Source organism: Salvelinus alpinus, chromosome 14 (assembly GCF_045679555.1).
Source record: "Salvelinus alpinus chromosome 14, SLU_Salpinus.1, whole genome shotgun sequence".
NCBI classification, from domain to species: Eukaryota; Metazoa; Chordata; class Actinopteri; order Salmoniformes; family Salmonidae; genus Salvelinus; species Salvelinus alpinus.
This window is the reverse complement of record NC_092099.1, coordinates 27,110,624-27,129,612: the sequence shown is the minus strand read 5'-3', so window position 1 is coordinate 27,129,612 and position 18,989 is coordinate 27,110,624. Positions and strand designations below refer to the sequence as shown.

General features: G+C 48.0%; 1 protein-coding gene across 4 annotated transcripts in view; it reads left to right on the top strand.

Moving 5' to 3' along the window:
* The window catches only part of LOC139538679 (BCL-6 corepressor-like), a 72,619-nt gene that overhangs the window by 21,432 nt on the left and 32,198 nt on the right, over positions 1-18,989 (top strand). For 2 of the 4 annotated variants that reach the window (XM_071341017.1, XM_071341019.1), the window contains 6 exons: positions 1,577-1,652; positions 8,047-11,400; positions 13,428-13,484; positions 14,124-14,283; positions 15,264-15,545; positions 18,048-18,410. In XM_071341017.1, the coding sequence (XP_071197118.1) occupies positions 1,577-1,652; positions 8,047-11,400; positions 13,428-13,484; positions 14,124-14,283; positions 15,264-15,545; positions 18,048-18,410 (4,292 nt within the window). The remainder of the gene's footprint in view (positions 1-1,576; positions 1,653-8,046; positions 11,401-13,427; positions 13,485-14,123; positions 14,284-15,263; positions 15,546-18,047; positions 18,411-18,989) is intronic. The other 2 variants (XM_071341020.1, XM_071341018.1) reach the window with 2 other exon arrangements.

Below are 18,989 nucleotides of genomic sequence, written 5' to 3'. Positions count from 1 at the left end.
ACTCAGATTTCCCACTTCCTGGTTGGATTTTTTCTTTTGCCTGCCATATGAGTTCTGTTATACTCACAGACATCATTCAAACAGTTTTAGAAACTCAGAGTGTTTTCTATCCAAATCTACTAATAATATGCATATCTTAGCTTCTGGGCCTGAGTAGCAGGCAGTTTACTCTGGGCACGCTTTTCATCCGAACGTGAAAATAGCGCCACCAGCCATAAGAAGTTAAAGGTGGTATGCGAGGCACAGACGTTCACTTCGTCTAGCCAAGTTCTTCTGCTAGGAGCAAACAGAACCTAGTATGCGGGCACTTTAAGAGTTTTCAGTTTCATCTCATGCAGATGTTGTCCGGGCAAGCCAGGCAGGCAGGAATCGGTTGTGCTCAAGCCTCTAGGCAAGGAAGAAGAGGGGGAAGGGAGGAGCTGCGCAAGCGAGGGAGAGGGTGATTAATGAGCTTGGGGTCACTGTAATAAAAGCGGCATGCCGGTGGCGAAGCAACTCGAGCCACAGACGCGTTTCTTTCCAATGATGGAGGAGCCGAGTATCTCTCTCTCTCTCTCTCTCTCTCTCTCTCTCTCTCTCTCTCTCTCTCTCTCTCTCTCCTTCTCTCTCTCTCTCTCTCTCTCTCTCTCTCTCTCTCTCTCTCTCTCTCTCTCTCTCACTCTCTCTCTCTCTCTCTCACTCACTCACTCACTCACTCACTCACTCACTCACTCACTCACTCACTCACTCACTCACTCACTCACTCACTCACTCACTCACTCACTCACTGACTCACTGACTGATTTGGCTATATAGGGACTTCTTGCTAGACGCAACCAGCACTTTCACCATACAAAGGTCACAACGAAGTGCGTATTAAGGTCTGACGCTGTGTGTGAGTGTGTGAGTGAGTTTGAGTGTGTGTGAGAGAGCCTGGTTTGGGCCATTTTCTACTGTGTGGGCTAACTGAGAAGAGAACACTTTCCTATTCTGGGTTTTGAAATACATCTTCATGGAGTTTGTTTATTAATTAGTGTGTGTTTGTGTGTGTGTACGATCCAGTGCGCCGTAGCAAAGGTTGAATGGCCTCCCACTGGAGTGGTCTGTGAACTATGATCGTCCCTCGCTTAGCTTGCTGCCAGAATGGAGGGAGAGAAAGAGGGAGGGAGAGAGAGAGGGTCAAGGAGGCTAGAGCGAACAAGTGAAAACGAGTGTGTGGAGAACGTGACTGAATGGCCTGGGCCCCACAATGCACGTTGTTTACTCCCTGGGTAGGCGGGGGGCTGAATTGAGAGCGTGGGGTGGAAGGGGGACTACTTCAGCTGGCGGGTGTGTATTTATGTGTGTGCGTGAGTGTGTGAGTGTGTGTGTGTGTGCGTGTGCGTGTGCGTGTGTGTGTGTGGGTCGTGATAGATGTTGCTATAGCAGATACATCACACCCTCTCCCCACCTTTCTGCCCTTCCTTCACCCTCTCTCTCTGTTGTTGTTGCTATTGAAAACTCAAGCCTTTAAGCTTGTCATTAACTAGAGCACTGCCACACCACGGTGTGTGTGTGTGTGTACAAATTATTCTGACCATGTGTTTTCTCTTTCCAGGAGAGTACCTGTTAGTGATGCGGGGACCCAGAGAAACCTGGATTTAAGAGAAGGCAACCACATCACACAAAGCATGGTGCGTCATCCATGTATAAGATGTGTATTAGTGTTATAACACTGTTTATAATAAGGTTAAGAGACATTAACCATACCCTCATACCTCACACAAGTGAAGTCTTACCGTGTGTATAACATGTTACAGGTGTATAAGGCAAGTGGAAGAGTGGTGTATAGCAAGTTGAAGAGTGGTGTATAACTAGTTGAAGGGTGATGTATAACCAGTTGAATAATGGTGTAAAACTAGTTGAAGTGTGGTGTATAACCAGTTGAAGAGGTATGTATAAACGGTTGAAGAGTGGTGTATAACCAGTTGAATAGTGTTGTATAACCAGTTGAAGAGTGGTGTATAACCAGTTGAAGAGGTGTGTATAACCTTTTGAAGAGTGGTGTATAACTAGTTAAAGTGTGGTGTATAACCAGTTGAAAAGGTGTTTATAACCAGTTGAAAAGGTGTATATAACCAGTTGAAGAGTGGTGTATAACCAGTTGAAGTGTGGTGTATAACCAGTTGAAGAGTGGTGTATAACCAGTTACAGAGGTGTGTATAACCAGTTGAAGAGTGATGTATATCCAGCTGAAGATTGGTTTATAACCAGCTGAAGAGTGTATACCAGTTGAAGTGGTGTGTATAACCAGTTGAAGAGGTGTGTATAACCAGTTGAAGAGTTGTGTATAACCAGTTGAAAAGTGGTGTATAACCAGTTGAAGAGTGTTGTATAACCTTTTGAAGAGTGGTGTATAACCAGCTGAAGAGTGGTGTGTAACAAGTTGGAGTGTGGTGTATAACCAGTTCAAAAGTGGTGTTTAACCAGGTGAATGGTTTATAACCAGATGAAGAGTGGTGTATAACCAGTTGAAGAGGTGTTTATAACCAGTTGAAATGTGTTGTATATCCACGTGAAATGTGGTGTATAAACTTTTGAAGAGTGGTGTATAACCAGCTGAAGAGTGGTGTGTAACAAGTTGGAGTGTGGTGTATAACCAGGTCAAAAGTGGTGTTTAACCAGGTGAAGTATGGTTTATAACCAGTGGAAGAGTGGTTTATATCCAGTTGAAATGTGTTGTATAACCACGTGAAATGTGGTGTATAACCAGTTTGAAATGTGGTGTATAACCAGTTAAAGTTTTGGTGTATAACAAGTTGAAGTGTGGTGTTTAACCAGTTTTTGACCTGTGGTGTATGACCAGTTGAAGAGTGGTGTATAACCAATTGAAGAGATGTGTATATCCAGCTGAATAGTGGTGTATAACCAGTTGAAGAGGTGTGTATAACTAGTTGAAGAGGTGTGTATAACCATTTGAAGAGTGGTGTTTAACCAGTTGAAGAGGTGTGTATAACCAGTTGAAGAGTGCTGTTTAACCAAATGAAAAGTGTTGTATAACCAGCTGAAGAGTGGTGTATAACAAGTTGAAGAGGTGTTTATAATCAGTTGAAGTGTGGTGTATATCCAGTTGAAGAGGTGTGTATATCCAGTTGAAGAGGTGTGTATAACACGTTGAAGAGTGGTGTTTAACCAGTTGAAGTGTGGTGTATAACCTGTTGAAGATTGGTGTATAACCAGCTGAAGAGGTGTGTATAACCAGTTGAAGAGGTGTGTATAACCAGTTGAAGAGGTGTGTATAACCAGTTGAAGAGTGCTGTATAACCAGCCTGAAAGTAGTGTTTTTCAAGTTGAAGATGTGTGTATAACCAGTTGAATTGTGGTGTGTATCCAGTTGAAGAGGTGTGTATAACCTTTTGAAGAGTAGTGTATAACCAGCTGAAGTATGGTCTATAACCGGTTTAAGTTTAGTGTATAACCAGTTGAAGAGGTGTGTATAACCAGTTGAATTGTGTTGTATAACCATTTGAAGAGGTGTGTATATCCAGTTGAAGAGGTGTGTATAACCAGTTGAAGAGGTGTGTGTAACCAGTTGAAGAGTGTTGTATAACAAGCTGAAGAGTGGTGTATAACAAGTTGAAGAGGTGTTTATAACCAGTTGAAGTGTGGTGTATATCCAGTTGAAGAGGTGTGTATAACCAGTTGAAGAATGGTGTTTAACCATTTGAAGAGTGGTGTTTAACCAGCTGAAGAGTGTTGTATAAGAATTTGAAGAGGTGTGTATAACCAGTTTAAAAGTTGTGTATAACAAGTTGAAGAGTGGTGTATAAAAAGTTGAAATGTGGTGTTTAACCAGTTGTTGAAATGTGGTGTATAATCAGTTGAAGGTGTGTGTATAAACAGTTGAAGAGTGGTGTATTACCAGTTGAAAAGTTGTGTATTAACAGTTGAAAAGAGGTGTATTACCAGTTGAAAAGTGGTATATATCCTGCTGAAGAGTGGTGCATAACCAGTTGAAGACGTGTGTATAACCAATTAAAGAGGTGTGTATAACCAGTTGAAGAGGTGTGTATAACCAGTGGAAGAGTGGTGTATTACCAGTTGAAGAGTTCTGTATAACCTGTTGAAGAGTTCTGTATAACCTGTTGAAGAGTGCTGTATAACCAGTTGAAGAGTGGTATTTAACCAGCTGAGGAGTGGTGTATATGAATCAGAAGAGGTGTGTCTATCCAGTTGAAGTGTGGTGTTTAACCAGTTGAAGAGGTGTGTATAAACAGTTGAAGAGGTGTGTATAACCAGTTGAAGTTTGGTGTATAACCAGTTAAGGTGTGGTGTATCACCAGTTTAAATGTGGTGTATAACCAAGTGAGGTGTGTTGTATAACCAGTTTGATTGTGGTGTATAACCAGTTAAAGTTTGTTGTATAACCAGTTGAAGAGGTGTGTATAACCAGTGGAAGAGGTGTGTATAACCAGTTGAAGAGTGGTGTATAACCAGTTGAAGAGTTCTGTATAACCTGTTGAAGAGTGGTGTATAACAATTTGAAGAGGTGTGTTTTACCAGTTGTATCTCATACCAACAACAAGTAATCTTGTTGTTAATCCCACCAAAGTGTCCGATTTCAAATAGGCTTTTCAGCAAAAGCACCACAAACGATTATGTTAGGTCACCGCAAAATCACAGAAAATGATTTTTGTTAGCGCGTTTTGTACACATATCCAAACGCTCGTGCAGGTCCAGGCAAACGTCGGACGAAAACTTCAAAAAGTTATATTACAGGTCGAATAAACTTGTCAAACTAAGTATAGAATCAATCTTTAGGATGTTGTTATCATAAATATTAAATAACGTTCCAACCGGAGAATTCCTTTGTGTCTATAGAAGTAATGGAATGCAAGTCGATATCATGTGGAATGCGCGTGAGCAGGACCTGGCTCTCTGCCAGACCACTGACTCAAACAGCTCCCATTCGGCTCAACATCACAGTAGAAGATTCATTCAACGTTCTACAGACTGTTGACATCTAGTGGAAGCCGTAGGAAGTGCAAACAGATCCATATCCTACCGTGTTTTCAATAGGCGATGAGTTGAAAATCGACCAAACTCAGATTTCTCACTTCCTGGTTGGATTTCTTCTCAGGTTTTTGCCTGCCATATGAGTTCTGTTATACTCACAGACATAATTCAAACAGTTTTAGAAACTTCAGAGTGTTTTCTATCCAATACTAATAATAATATGCATATATTAGCAACTATGACTGAGGAGCAGGCCGTTTACTCTGGGCACCTCTGTGCACCTTTCATCCAAGCTACTCAATCCTGCCCCTGCAGCCATAAGAAGTTAACCAGTTGAAGTGTTTTGTATAAACAGTTGCAGAGGTGTTCATAACCAGTTGACGAGTGGTGTATAACCATTTGAAGAGGTGTTTATAACCAGTTGACGAGTGGTGTATAACCAGTTGAAGAGGTGTGTATAACCAGTTAATGTGTGGTGTATAACCGGTTAAAGAGGTGTGTATAACCAGTTGAAGAGGTGTGTATATAGTTGAAGAGGTGTGTATAACCAGTTGAAGAGGTGTGTATAACTAGTTGAAGAGGTGTGTATAAACAGTTGAGAGTGGTGTATAACCAGTTTAGGCGTGGTGTATAACCAGTTGCAGAGTGTTGTATAATCTGTTGAAGGGTGGTGTATAACTATTTGAAATGTGGTGTATAACCATTTGAAAAGTGGTGTATAACCTGTTGAAATGTGGTGTATAACCAGTGGAAGTGTGGTGTATAACCTGTTGAAATGTGGTGTTTAACCAGTTGTTGAAGTGTGGTGTATAACCAGTTGAAGAGTGGTATATAACCAGTTGAAGAGGTGTGTATAACCAGTTGAAGAGGTGTGCATGTAGTTGAAGAGGTGTGTATAACCAGTTGAAGAGGTGTGTATAACCAGTTGAAGAGGTGTGTATAACAAGTTGAAAAGTGTGTTTAACCTGGTGAAGTGTGGTGTATAACCAGTTGAAGAGGTGTTTATAATCAGTTGAAGAGGTGTGTATAACCAGTTGAAGAGGTGTGTATAACCAGTTGAAATGTGGTGTTTTACCAGTTGAAGTGTGGTCTTTAACCAGTTGAAGTGTGGTGTATAACCAGTTGAAGAGGTGTTTATAACCAGTTAAAGAATGGTGTAAAACCAGTTGAAGAGTGGTGTAAAACCAGTTGAAGTGTGGTGATTAACCAGTTGAAGAGTGGTGTATAACCAGTTGAAGTGTGGTGTTTAACCAGTTTAGGTGTGGTGTTTAACCAGGTGCAGAGTGGTGTATAATCTGTTGATGGGTGGTGTATAACGCGTTGAAGTGTGTTCTATAACCTGTTGAAGAGGTGTGTATAACCAGTTGAAGAGGTGTGTATAACCAGTTGAAGAGGTGTGTATAACCATTTAAAGTGTGGTGTATAATCAGTTGATGTGTGGTGTATAACCAGTTGAAGAGGTGTGTATAACCATTTAAAGTGTGGTGTATAACCAGTTGAAGTGTGGTGTATAACCAGTTGAAGTGTGGTCTATAACCAGTTGAAGAGGTGTGTGTAACCAGTTGAAGAGGTGTTTATGTAGTTGAAGAGGTGTGTATAACCAGTTGAAGTGGTGTGTATTTCCAGTTGAAGATTGGTGTATAACCAGTTTAAGAGTGGTGTATAACCAGTTGACGTTTGGTGTATAACCAGTTGAAGTGTGGTGTATATCCATTTGAAATGTGGTGTATAACCATTTGAAAAGTGGTGTATAACTTGTTGAAATGTGGTGTATAACCAGTTGAAGAGGTGTGTATTACCAGTTGAAGTGTGGTCTATAACCAGTTTAAGAGTGGTGTATAACCAGTGGAAGTGTGGTGTAAAACCAGTTGAAGAGGTGTGTACAACCAGTTTAAGAGTGGTGTATAACCAGTTGAAGAGGTGTGTATAACCAGTTGAAGAGTGGTGTATAACCAGTTGAAGAGTGGTGTATAACCAGTTGAAGAGGTGTGTTTAACCAGTTGAAGTGTGGTGTATAACCTGTTGAAATGTGGTGTATGACCAGTTGTTGAAGTGTGGTGTCTAACCAGTATAAGAGTGGTGCATAACCAGTTGAAGAGGTGTGTATAACCAGTTGAAGAGGTGTGTATTACCAGTTGAAGTGTGGCGAGTAACCAGTTGAAGTGTGGTCTATAACCAGTTTAAGAGTGGTGTATAACCAGTGGAAGTGTGGTGTAAAACCAGTTGAAGAGGTGTGTACAACCAGTTTAAGAGTGGTGTATAACCAGTTGAAGAGGTGTGTATAACCAGTTGAAGAGTGGTGTATAACCAGCTGACGAGTGGTGTATAACCGGTTGAAGAGGTGTGTACAACCAGTTTAAGAGTGGTGTATAACCAGTTGAAGAGGTTTGTATAACCAGTTGAAGAGTGGTGTATAACCAGTTGAAGAGGTGTGTATAACCAGTTGAAGAGGTGTATATAACCAGTTGAAGAGTGGTGTATAACCAGTTGAAGAGTGGTGTATAACCAGTTGAAGAGGTGTGTACAACCAGTTTAAGAGTGGTGTATAACCAGTTGAAGAGGTTTGTATAACCAGTTGAGGAGTGGTGTATAACCAGTTGAAGAGTGGTGTATAACAAGTTTAAGAGTGGTGTATAACCAGTTGAAGAGTGGTGTATAACCAGTTGAAGAGTGGTGTATAACCAGTTGAAGAGTGGTGTATAACCAGTTGAAGAGGTATGTGTAACCGGTTGAAGAGTGGTGTATAACCAGTTGAAGAGGTATGTGTAACCAGTTGAAGAGTGGTGTATAACCAGTTGAAGAGTGGTATCTACCTTTTGTATTACGTGTGTAATATTGTCTATAATCAAATCAAACTTTTTTTATTCAGCACATTTCTTACAGAGGATGCATTTGAAAGTGTTTAATTAACAAATAAAATAATACATGTTGAGAAAGATAATAACTAGACAAATTAAAATAGTAAATCAGTGAACCTTAGAGACTAATGCATTAAAATAAATAATCCAAGAAATTTGAAATGGGATATAACTCGTTTATAATTGGTTTAAACCTGTGTTATTTCTCCTGTAGGTGGATGCCAGGCTAACGCCCCTGGCCGCCATGGGGCTGGACCGCAATGCCTTGATGCGGGACGGCCTCCGCCATCACGGCAGCGTAGTTTACCCAGGGATCCGAGCGCTGTCGGCCGAGAAGCCCCACGAGGGGTCCACTACCCTCCCCCTCAGCTACAACCGGGACGGCCTTCCAGACCTCCTCTACAAGCCTGACGTTTCCATGGACCGGAGCAAGCCTACCAATGGCTACCTGGACCTGTACAAGAGCTCTCCACCAAGCCTCCATAGAGGACCAGAAGGGCTGGACAGGAGAGGTGTGGGACCTGGGGGGGAGAAGCCCTCAGAGCTGGGTCTGGGGGGTGCTGGTGCAGGAGCAGGCGGGTACCTGCGTCTGCCCTGGGGGCTGAGCCGGGGGCTGTACCCCGAGGCGGGCCTCTACCCCTATATGGACTCTTCCAAGTATGCGGCCCTCAGCATGTACAAGGCCCAGTTCCTCAATCAGCCCAGCCCCTACCTGCCCCAGCACCTGGCCTACCAGTCCCTCTGTGCCTCCCAGGGGGGGAACATGAACCCTGCTGCTGCCTCGGCCGCCGAGAGGCTCTACTACATGCCCCCCTACCCCCCGTCCCCCATCTCCACCCCCCTGGTGGGGTCTCCCATGAGGATCCCAGCGGTGTCGGTGGCCCCCACCTCCATGGTGCACTGCCAGGAGAAGGGATTGAGTGTCGGGTCTCGTGTCCACCACGAGGGGTCTCCGTTTGGGCAGCAGCTTCACCAGCCGCCCCCTCCGCCCCAGCACCTTCTCCCCCCCCACACAGACAGAGACCGAGACAGACCCCCCAGCAGAAGCAATAAGCCCAGTAGACCCCCCTCCCACAAAGGAGCCAGTAACAGCAGTGGTAGTAGTAGTAGTAGTGGTGGTAGCAGTGGTGGGAGTAATACTAATAGTAGTAGCCTTCCTATTGATTCCTCCCCTCGCGCCTCTTCTCGCCTCCCCCAGCCTGCTCCTCCCCTGCCTCCCCCTCACATAGACAGCACCATGGACCTACAGAGGGCAGTCTCTAGAATAGTACCGTTATCTTCCTCCTCTTGTTCCTCTTCCTCTTCCCAGACGATACCTCACTCATTCTATGTGAGCAGCATGGCTCCAGAGCACCCATCCCCTGCCTGGCCCAGCCCCCACAAACCCAGATCCAGAGATGGGGTGTCGGATCACAGGGCTGGAGGATGTGAGAAGAGACCCAGTCAGTGCCCTTCTAAACCATCCTCTGAGCGGCTAGCCCCACTGAACCAGCCCCTGACTACCAAAGACCCAGCAGACCCAAAGCCTCTCGACCTCTCTGGAAGATTGTTGGAGTTAGGCCTGCCTCCTAACAGCTTCCCTGTGAAGATGGAGGCTCTGGGGTCCCCGGGGCCTCGGTACGGACCTCCCCCTAGCCGGGAGCTCCTGAAAGAGACCCTCTCTCTCTCACCCCCCTCCCTACCCTCCCACTCCCACTCAGTGGTCAGCAGCACTTCCTCTAAAGCCCCAGAGAGGCCGGAGATGATCAGCACTTTGCACTCCTCCTGGGTGGTGCCCACCCTTACACCCACCTACACCATTGGGTCTACCCACGCACACCCCCACCCCCCAGCCATGTCCCCATCCCCCAGGCCCAGCCCAGACACCCAAGGGAAAGGCTCCTCTCCATCTGTCATCAAACACAAGGCTCTGGAGAGAGTCCTGCCCCAGCCCCAGCAACGCAGTCCATCCTGCCCCAGGGTAGGAGAGACAAATACTACCCCAATACCTTCCAATCTCAATCCTCCCTCCACAATACCCTTGTCCCCCAAACCCAATAATGATTGGCCCAAACACAGCCCCAGCCAATCAGAAAGTTCCCCCATGGCCGGCCATCTTAGGAACTCCACAGAGAAGCCCCCCAAAGCCCCCAAGAGGGCTGAGACATCCCAGGAGGTGTCTCCATATAATAAACGTCAGTGTCTAGAGAATGCCAATGGGCACCCACCCAGCCACCTCTACCTGCCCCAGAGCGAGGCCTACCTACCTCACAGCATGGTGTACGCCAACCGATACCTGCACTACTCTGTACCCGACGGCATGGCCCTCCACTCTCTCCCTCTGCCAGGGAAGGGCCCTGCCTACCCTCCCCCCATCCTGCTTGGCAGTAACAGCCTTTACCCTTCCCACCTGGCAGCCAAACACCCCTTACCATACCACAGCCACGCTGGGGAGTACCTCACGTACAACTCCCAGGAGATGGCCCACCCTCTGATGCACACACACACAGACTCTAAAGCCCTGGAGCGGGCAGATCAGGGGCCCAAGTCCCGTGGCCAGGGCCAGGACAAACCTAGGGGACTCAAAGAGGATTTTGGTGTATCCCACAGGGGCCGGAGTGATGTGGAGACAGGGGAGGGGTCCCATGTGAAGCGCAATAAAGATGCAGGGGAGTGGGGAGGGAGCCAGCCCAGACCCCTCTCCTCCTCCAGCACCAGTATCCCTTCCAAAGATAGAATCGTCTGCATTGACCTCGTCCACTCCGACACAGATGGAGAGTCCACGCCGGCCGCCAACCAGCCGCCACTCCCTGTCATCGTTCCCATCACCAGGGGCAACCAACACCAGTGTGGCCATGGCGACCAAAGCATGAGGGAAGTGGAGCGGGAGCCAGAACACCAACTGCATCATCATCATCTTCATCACCACCCCAGCCCAAGCTCCACCCTGAGAACTACCCACACAGACAGACAACCAGAGACCCCCTGTATGAGACCCAGGCCCCTCCAGGAGACAGGCTGTCCGGGTGTGGCCTCTAGCCCACCTCAGGGCTCCCCAGGACTGGTTACTCGGGCCGAGGAGAGCCGTGAGGACCAGATCCCTTCCTCAGACCCAAGGGACCAGAGGGAGCAGGTCAAAAGCACCCTGCGCTGTGCCCGCACATCTGGGGACCGCAAGACGAGAGACCGGACTCTTGGAGATTGTGACCGCACCGCAGTAGACCGTACAACTGGTGATAGTGGCCGCATGCCTGGCGACCGCACGTTTAGAGATCGCACATCACCTTGCGACCGCACGTCTGGAGAGGAGAGAGAAGAGATGGACAGACGAACCTCCTTCCACCCCATCTATCGCTACATGGACCTGGGGAAGGAAAGAGAAAGAGAAGGAGAGAGCGTTGAAGACACAGAGGAGTCACATGGAGAGGGGGATGAGGACGAGGAGGGTGGACGAAGAGGTTCACGGAGGACCAGTCTGACCAAGAGGATCGCTAACTCTTCAGGCTACGTCGGCGACCGCATCAAATGTGTCACAACCGAGCTGTATGCAGACTCTAGCAAGCTGAGTCGGGAACAGCGCTCCCTGCAGGTGAGTTGAGAGAACTGCGGCGTTAGGTGGGTTAGGGTGGCGGGCAATGGTTGTGGATGTGATGATAACATGACTCATTTATCTGAAGCCTTTCACAGTTTACATTTCAGTTCCCATGTGGTCCATGCAGGAATCAAACCCACTACTCTGGTCAATTCTGCCACTCATTCTAGGGGGTCATAGCGGGTCCTTGTAGTTTGGAGAGACAACATGTCTTCATATAGATGTCTTAGATACCTGCTTCTCATATCTGAACTGGGTTGACGGTTAGTCCAGGGTTATAGACTTATCCCAGCCCTTAGCTGTTGCCTCTGAGTTTATGAGTGGACATTTGAAGCCTGTTGACAGTCAGTGATTTAGTACAAGGCCAGTTCAAAGGTTAATCTAGCCCTGTGAGTTGTCTAGGCAACATTGGTTAAGTTGTTAGCGTGCCCTGCTCTGTGTATCTTGCTCCGGGAGAAAGAGAAGGAGAGTGTGTGGGGGGGGGGGGTTCAAAGGCACGTGTTGCTGGGCTTCACATTGTGACAGCGGTAACCTCATGGTTCACCCTGCCTCTTGCTGTGCTTAACCCCAAGGTGAGCCAGAGGGGCTGAAAGGTGGATGGATGGGGTCCCTTGTTGATAAAGCAGCCCCCTCCACCCTTCCAACCACCCCACCCCGGCCTTGTCCAAGGTCACACACCCCTCCCCCAATGACTATTAGTGCCTAGCTTCTCACTCAGACATATTGAACATATGAGAACACACACACACATGCCATATACACAAACACTGATTCAGTGTTGCATGATTGAACCCATTCCACCTGGCTGCATTATTTATTGATCATCTACTTTCTACCTATTAAAGACCAGTGGTTGTAGTTAGATGACATAAAAACACATGTGTACCATTTCTGGCTAGACACACACACCTCTGATGATGTATCTGAATAGGGTAGAGGCATATTTATGTTACTGGTTGGTTCCACCCGTCTACCCATATGTTGTAAACATGCCTTTGAACCATCTGGTTTGTCTTTAATTCTCATGCTTGCTCATACAGAGCTGGAACACAAAGCTATCAAATGCTAGACTTCTGGACGTTGTCTATCATCTTAATATGATGTTATATGATGTTATATTATATACCCACAATTTTCCCCCCCTCCCCGACTCTAATTTAGATATAATAATTGTATTGCCTTTCTCTTTGAAAAAAATATATAATTTCAGTTCAGAAAACAAGGGTTTGATAGTTTTTTTATGTGTTTATTGATGTGTTCACTGGTTTGATTTGACTGTGTGTGTGTGTGTGTGTGTGTGTGTGTGTGTGTGTGTGTGTGTGTGTGTGTGTGTGTGTGTGTGTGTGTGTGTGTGTGTGTGTGTGTGTGTGTGTGTGTGTGTGTGTGTGTGTGTGTGTGTGCTTGGTGGGACTGTGGCTACTAGATGTTGTATGTGTATAAAAGGGGTGCTTAAATCCCAGCTTCCAGGTCTTCAGTACTACTGGTTTTACGTAATATTAGTTCATTGATTGATTGATTATTGCCAATGATTGGCCAATCCTTGATTAGAGGGTAGGAAGAAAAACCAGCAGTTCTGCGGACCCAGAGGCCCGGAATTAAGAACGGGGGGTGGAAAGACATGTGGAGAAATTTTAACATACAACATACAATACCTACATGAAATGATGGACAGATATATTGAAATTATGAAAATGATGGACAGATATGAAAATGATGGACAGATATATTGAAATGATGGACATATATATTAAAATGATGAAAATGATGGACAGATATATTGAAATGATGAAAATGAAGGACAGATATTAAATGATGGACAGATATATTGAAATGATGAAAATGAAGGACAGATATTAAATGATGGACAGATATATTAAAATGATGAAAATGATGGACAGATATATTGAAATGATGAAAATGATGGACAGATATGAAATGATGGACAGATATATTGAAATGATGAAAATGATGGACAGATATGAAATGATGGACAGATATATTGAGCCCCCGTTCTAATTGCTTAGATGGAAGTCATATCACGAGAGGGGAGTAATATAAGTCGCCCTGCAGCTAACTGGGAGGTCAGTTCTTTACATTTCTCTATCTCACTCTACCCCTCACACACACTTTCTCTCCCCTTCTACCCTCTTTCTGCCCTCTTTCTCTTTCTCTGCACTCTATCTTTCTTTCTGTCTTTTTCTCACCTGCTCTGCACTGCGTACTCCTTCTCGCCCTCTCTCTCTCCCCCTCCCTTTCTTTTTCTCTCTCTTTCCCCTTCTCTTTCTCTCTCTGTGAGCCTCAGGGCTAGCCGTATGTGTTTCCTAGCTGTGTTCATGTTTCAGGAAGGGAGATGGCAGGAACTAGGGCCTCAGAGCGATCGCATGGACTCACCGTGGCTGACTGCACTAGTCTAACCTAACCATGTCTGGATGTGCCATGCTTGTTCATTTATCTCTCTCTTTGTTCTGTTTTGTTTTGGCCTCCTTTTTTGACACAATGTGATCTTGTTGTTTGCTTCGGTAGTCGTTCAGCCCAGATTGAGGTTTAGAGAGGTGTGTGCGGCGGAGGGTAGACGGTTAGTGGGTTTCATGGCTGTTTTCTCTGTGTGTGTCTCTCTGTGTATGTCGTGTGTGTGTGTGTGTGTGTGTGTGTGTGTGTGTGTGTGTGTGTGTGTGTGTGTGTGTGTGTGTGTGTGTGTGTGTGTGTGTGTGTGTGTTTAGCGGGCGATGATGCGGTTCTCGGAGCTGGAGCTGAAGGAGAAGGAGTGCGGGGGTGTGTGTGTGTCTGCAGCGGTAGCAGGACAGGAGTTGGCAGACCGCCAGCGGAGAGAAAGAGAGTGGGAACACTGCCAACACACCGCCAGGCAGGGAGAGAGGGAGGGTGAGTAACCCAATGCACACACACACACACACACACACACACACACACACACACACACACACACACACACACACACACACACACACACACACACACACACACACACACACACACACACACACACTTACAGCACTCAGCTAGGCAGGGTTTGTTCACAACACACATACACACACACACACAGTGAGAGAAAGAGAGAGAGACGTGGAGAGAGTCTTATTTTTAAGGAGCATTTTGTGCTTATCTGTGTAGCGAGAGGAGGGAAGGATGAGATCGAGTGAGTGAGGGGGAGAGCTGAGAGGTTATCCAAGGCAAGTTATAGAGAGGGAAAAGGAATAGTTAGCGAGGGAAAGCGAATGGGAGAGAGGAATGGGAGCTAGAAAGGAATAGAGATTGTGCCAGAGAAAGAGAAGGAGAGAGTGCGAGGGAGGGAAAGAGAGAGAGGAAAAGGGATGTAGGGGGGGTTACTTGTGTTGGCGGGGAGCCGAGCTGTGTACTGAAGCGAGCCCTGGACTGACGTGGGAGCCTAATTATGGCAGAGAGAGGGAGAGAAAGGGAGAGCTAGCGTCACGCTCTATGTGGGAAGGGCGTGGCAGGGTCATGGCAGGGGGTGGATGGGGGAGGAGAGAGGGAGAGAAAGGAGTGTTTTTGTCCTAAATAAAAAAAATCCTGGCTTCCTCTTGCCCCCCCCCTCTCACTCTCCCTCTTTCTGTCTCTCTCTCTCTCTCTTTTTTCCCATAGTGGGAGTGTCAGTGTGAACGGTTAGACTTTTAGCTCCACTGACACTCTATACCCCATCAAAGTTTTATAGTCTGTCTTTAGAAGAGAATAAACGTTGGCTGCTGTTTAACAGCCCTTCTCTTTCTCTCTCCTCTCTCTTTCCCTCACTCTCTCATCACCCACCATCTCTCACCTCTCTCCATGGCTTCTTTCTCCTCCGCTTTCCCCCTTCTCTCCTCTGTTGATCTTCCTCCCTGGTCTAGGTGGAAGGCAGGACTATGGGAACAACAGAGTCCCAGTCCTCCAGAGGTGTGGGGGCCATAGGGAGAGCCTGTACCCAGGGCAGGAGGCCTGGGAGGGGGATAGAGATGGTGCCAGAGAGGGTGAGGGTTGGCGATGTTCACCCCCAGTCCTGGCACTGGCAGACCGGCACCCCCAGGAGAAGGGTGGGCAGGGCATGGTACCCATTAGGAAACACACACACAGCCCACAGAAGGGAGAGGAGGAAGGAGAAAAGACCTCAGAGAAGGCCAGAATGAATTCAGGTGAGTGTGAGGGTTGTAGTTTTCACTTATCGACCCGTGTCAATGTGGCTCTTACAACCTTTTCTCTCCATCTCATCTTTTTGATCTCAGCTGTCTCTCTCTCATCCCTCTCTCTGTCCCTCCTCTCACCCCCCTCTCTCTGTCCCTCCTCTCATCCCTCTCTCTCTGTCCCTCCTCTCACCCCTCTCTCTCTGTCCCTCCTCTCACCCCCCTCTCTCTGTCCCTCCTCTCATCCCTCTCTCTCTGTCCCTCCTCTCACCCCTCTCTCTCTGTCCCTCCTCTCACCCCCCTCTCTCTGTCCCTCCTCTCATCCCTCTCTCTCTGTCCCTCCTCTCACCCCTCTCTCTCTGTCCCTCCTCTCACCCCCCTCTCTCTGTCCCTCCTCTCATCCCTCTCTCTCTGTCCCTCCTCTCACCCCTCTCTCTATGTCCCTCCTCTCACCCCTCTCTCTCTGTCCCTCCTCTCACCCCCCTCTCTCTGTCCCTCCTCTCATCCCTCTCTCTCTGTCCCTCCTCTCACCCCTCTCTCTCTGTCCCTCCTCTCACCCCTCTCTCTCTGTGCTTTCTCTCACCCCTCTCTCTCTGTCCCTCCTCTCACCCTCTCTCTCTGTCCCTCCTCTCACCCCCCTCTCTCTGTCCCTCCTCTCACCCTCTCTCACCCATCTCTCTCTGTCCCTCCTCTCACCCCCCTCTCTCTGTCCCTCCTCTCACCCCCCTCTCTTTGTCCCTCCTCTCATCCCTCTCTCTCTGTCCCTCCTCTCACCCCTCTCTCTCTGTCCTTCCTCTCACCCCTCTCTCTCTGTCCCTCCTCTCACCCTCTCTCTCTGTCCCTCCTCTCACCCCCCTCTCTCTGTCCCTCCTCTCACCCCTCTCTCACCCCTCTCTCTCTGTCCCTCCTCTCACCCCCCTCTCTCTGTCCCTCCTCTCACCCCCCTCTCTCTGTCCCTCCTCTCATCCCTCTCTCTCTGTCCCACCTCTCACCCCTCTCTCTCTGTCCCTCCTCTCACCCCCCTCTCTGTCCCTTCTCTCACCCCTCTCTCTCTGTCCCTAGTCTCACCCCCCTCTCTCTGTCCCTCCTCTAATCCCTCTCTCTCTGTCCCTCTTCTCACCCCTCTCTCACCCCTCTCTCTCTGTCCCTCCTCTGACCCCTCTCTCTCTGTCCCTCCTCTCACCCCTCTCTCTCTGTCCTTCCTCTCACCCCTCTCTCTCTGTCCCTCCTCTCACCCTCTCTCTCTGTCCCTCCTCTCACCCTTCTCTCTCTGTCCCTCCTCTCACTCCTCTCTCTCTGTCCCTCCTCTCACCCCTCTCTCTCTGTCCCTCCTCTCACCCCTCTCTCTCTGTCCCTCCTCTCATCCCTCTCTCTCTGTCCCTCCTCTCATCCCCCTCTCTCTGTCCCGCCTCTCATCCCCCTCTCTCTGTCCCTCATCTCACCCCTCTCTCTCTGTCCCTCCTCTCACCCCCCTCTCTCTGTCCCTCCTCTCATCCCTCTCTCTCTGTCCCTCCTCTCACCCCCCTCTCTCTGTCCTCTCACCCCTCTCTCTCTGTCCTTCCTCTCACCCCTATCTCTCTGTCCCTCCTCTCATCCCCCTCTCTCTGTCCCTCCTCTCACCCCTCTCTCTTTGCCTCATCACCGTAGATGTTCAATCTCTCTTGCTCTGTCTGGCTCTCTCTCCCCCCTCCATCTTTGTTCCCTCTTTCTTTCACTCCCCTGTCTGTTCCAACCCTTTCTCCTTTTTCTCCCACAACTATTGTACTTCATTTCTCTTTCTCTCTGTCCCATCCCTCTCTCTGTGTGGCAGCCAGTTTAGCGAAGATAGAGAGCGAGAGAGAGAGGATGCACAAGAGGAGAGGAGAGGAGTGAGAGGAGTGTTTAATCCTGTCTTTGAGTGGAGAGAAGGGAGGGAGCAGAACAGCCATTCTCTCTTTTCTTTCAGCAGCGCCGTTCCTCTGCCACCTTCTTCAAAGCTGCTCTTTTCTTTTCAGATCCTTTCTTTCTTCCCTTGTGTGTTTGGGTTTCTGTTCTTTTTCCCCTTTTCTTTTGGCATGTGGTTGCACTCGCTGTCCCAGTGCTGGCAGGCGAGAGGGCTAGTCCTCCCTGGGGCATTTGAGAACCCCCCCCCCCCCCCACTTCTCTCTCTTCCCCCCTCTCTCCCTCTCTCTCTCTCTGTCTCTCTCTTACACACACACACACACACACACACACACACACACACACACACACACACACACACACACACACACACACACACACACACACACACACACACACACACACACACACACAACACAAAGGCTTTCCTATGCTTAAAGTGAAGCTTACATGAGGCTTACAGCTCATCAGCTTGTGAGAGTGGGCACCATGTTTGCCTTTGTGTCTTTTTTGTCTCTATGTGTGTATGTGTGTCCATGCATGCGTGTGTCTGTTTATGTTGCGCTCCTGTGTCTGTATGTGTCCTATTGTGTGTGTGTGTTCTCTGCTAACGTCCACTCTCTGGGTCGGTAGATGCGTGTGTGCTGTGGGGCAGTGAGCAACCTACGGCTCCTGCTACTAATGAGGATGATGATGATGAAGAGGTGAGGAAGCTGAAGGTGTGTATCGAGCTGAAGGGGCTCCGCCTCCGCAAGCCCACCTCTTCCTCCCCCGAGAGGCCAGAGGTCAAAGAGGAGAGGACATGGTCATCACATCACAGCCCCTCCTTCCTGCCCCGGACCCGACCCCCGACACCAACCTGGAGCCCAGCCCATGCCCCGCCCCCTCGGGATAGGAAGTTCAAGGTTGATCCGGAAGTGAAACCTCTGTCACAGAAGCCAGAGATCACAAAAAGCTGGGCCAGAGAGATGCTGGCTAATGGAGATGCTAAACGAGGTAGGCAGTCTGTCCGTCTGAGTTGTCTGATTATGATTGTTTCTGTGGGGTTGTAGCCTTGTCGCCAGTGGTAGTGGGCTTTTACTGCTGCTATGTACAGTATGGAGCAGTCTTTACTGTGCAATAAGCTGTTCTATATCTTTTGTTGTGTCCTTCGCATCTCCTCAACATCTCCTCTCTGACAGAAGTGTTGAAGCCACAGACAGAAGTTCATCTAGGCTCTCTATGGTTTAGCCTTCAATATCCCTGTGCTTTGTGATGCCACTTCCTCTCTACATTAGCGGTGTAGTCAGCCTGCCTGGGTTCAGGCGCTTTCCCTGCAGAGTGGACAGGAAGTGACATAGGAGGACCCTTCCTGCGGGCTCCAGGGGCCCTGTGAAGGTCTCTTTCTGGTATTTAGAGTGTTTAGAGTGTTAGAGAGGCTGTGTCTGTGGTTAAGACTCTACCAGCTAACAACAAACGTTCCTATAACTTTAGAGAACGTTCCTTTAAGAGTATCATTAGGTCATTAACTCACTTTTTTATAGGAATGTTGCAAAAACGTCCCCTCCCAAAGAATCATTACACATCACGTCTTGT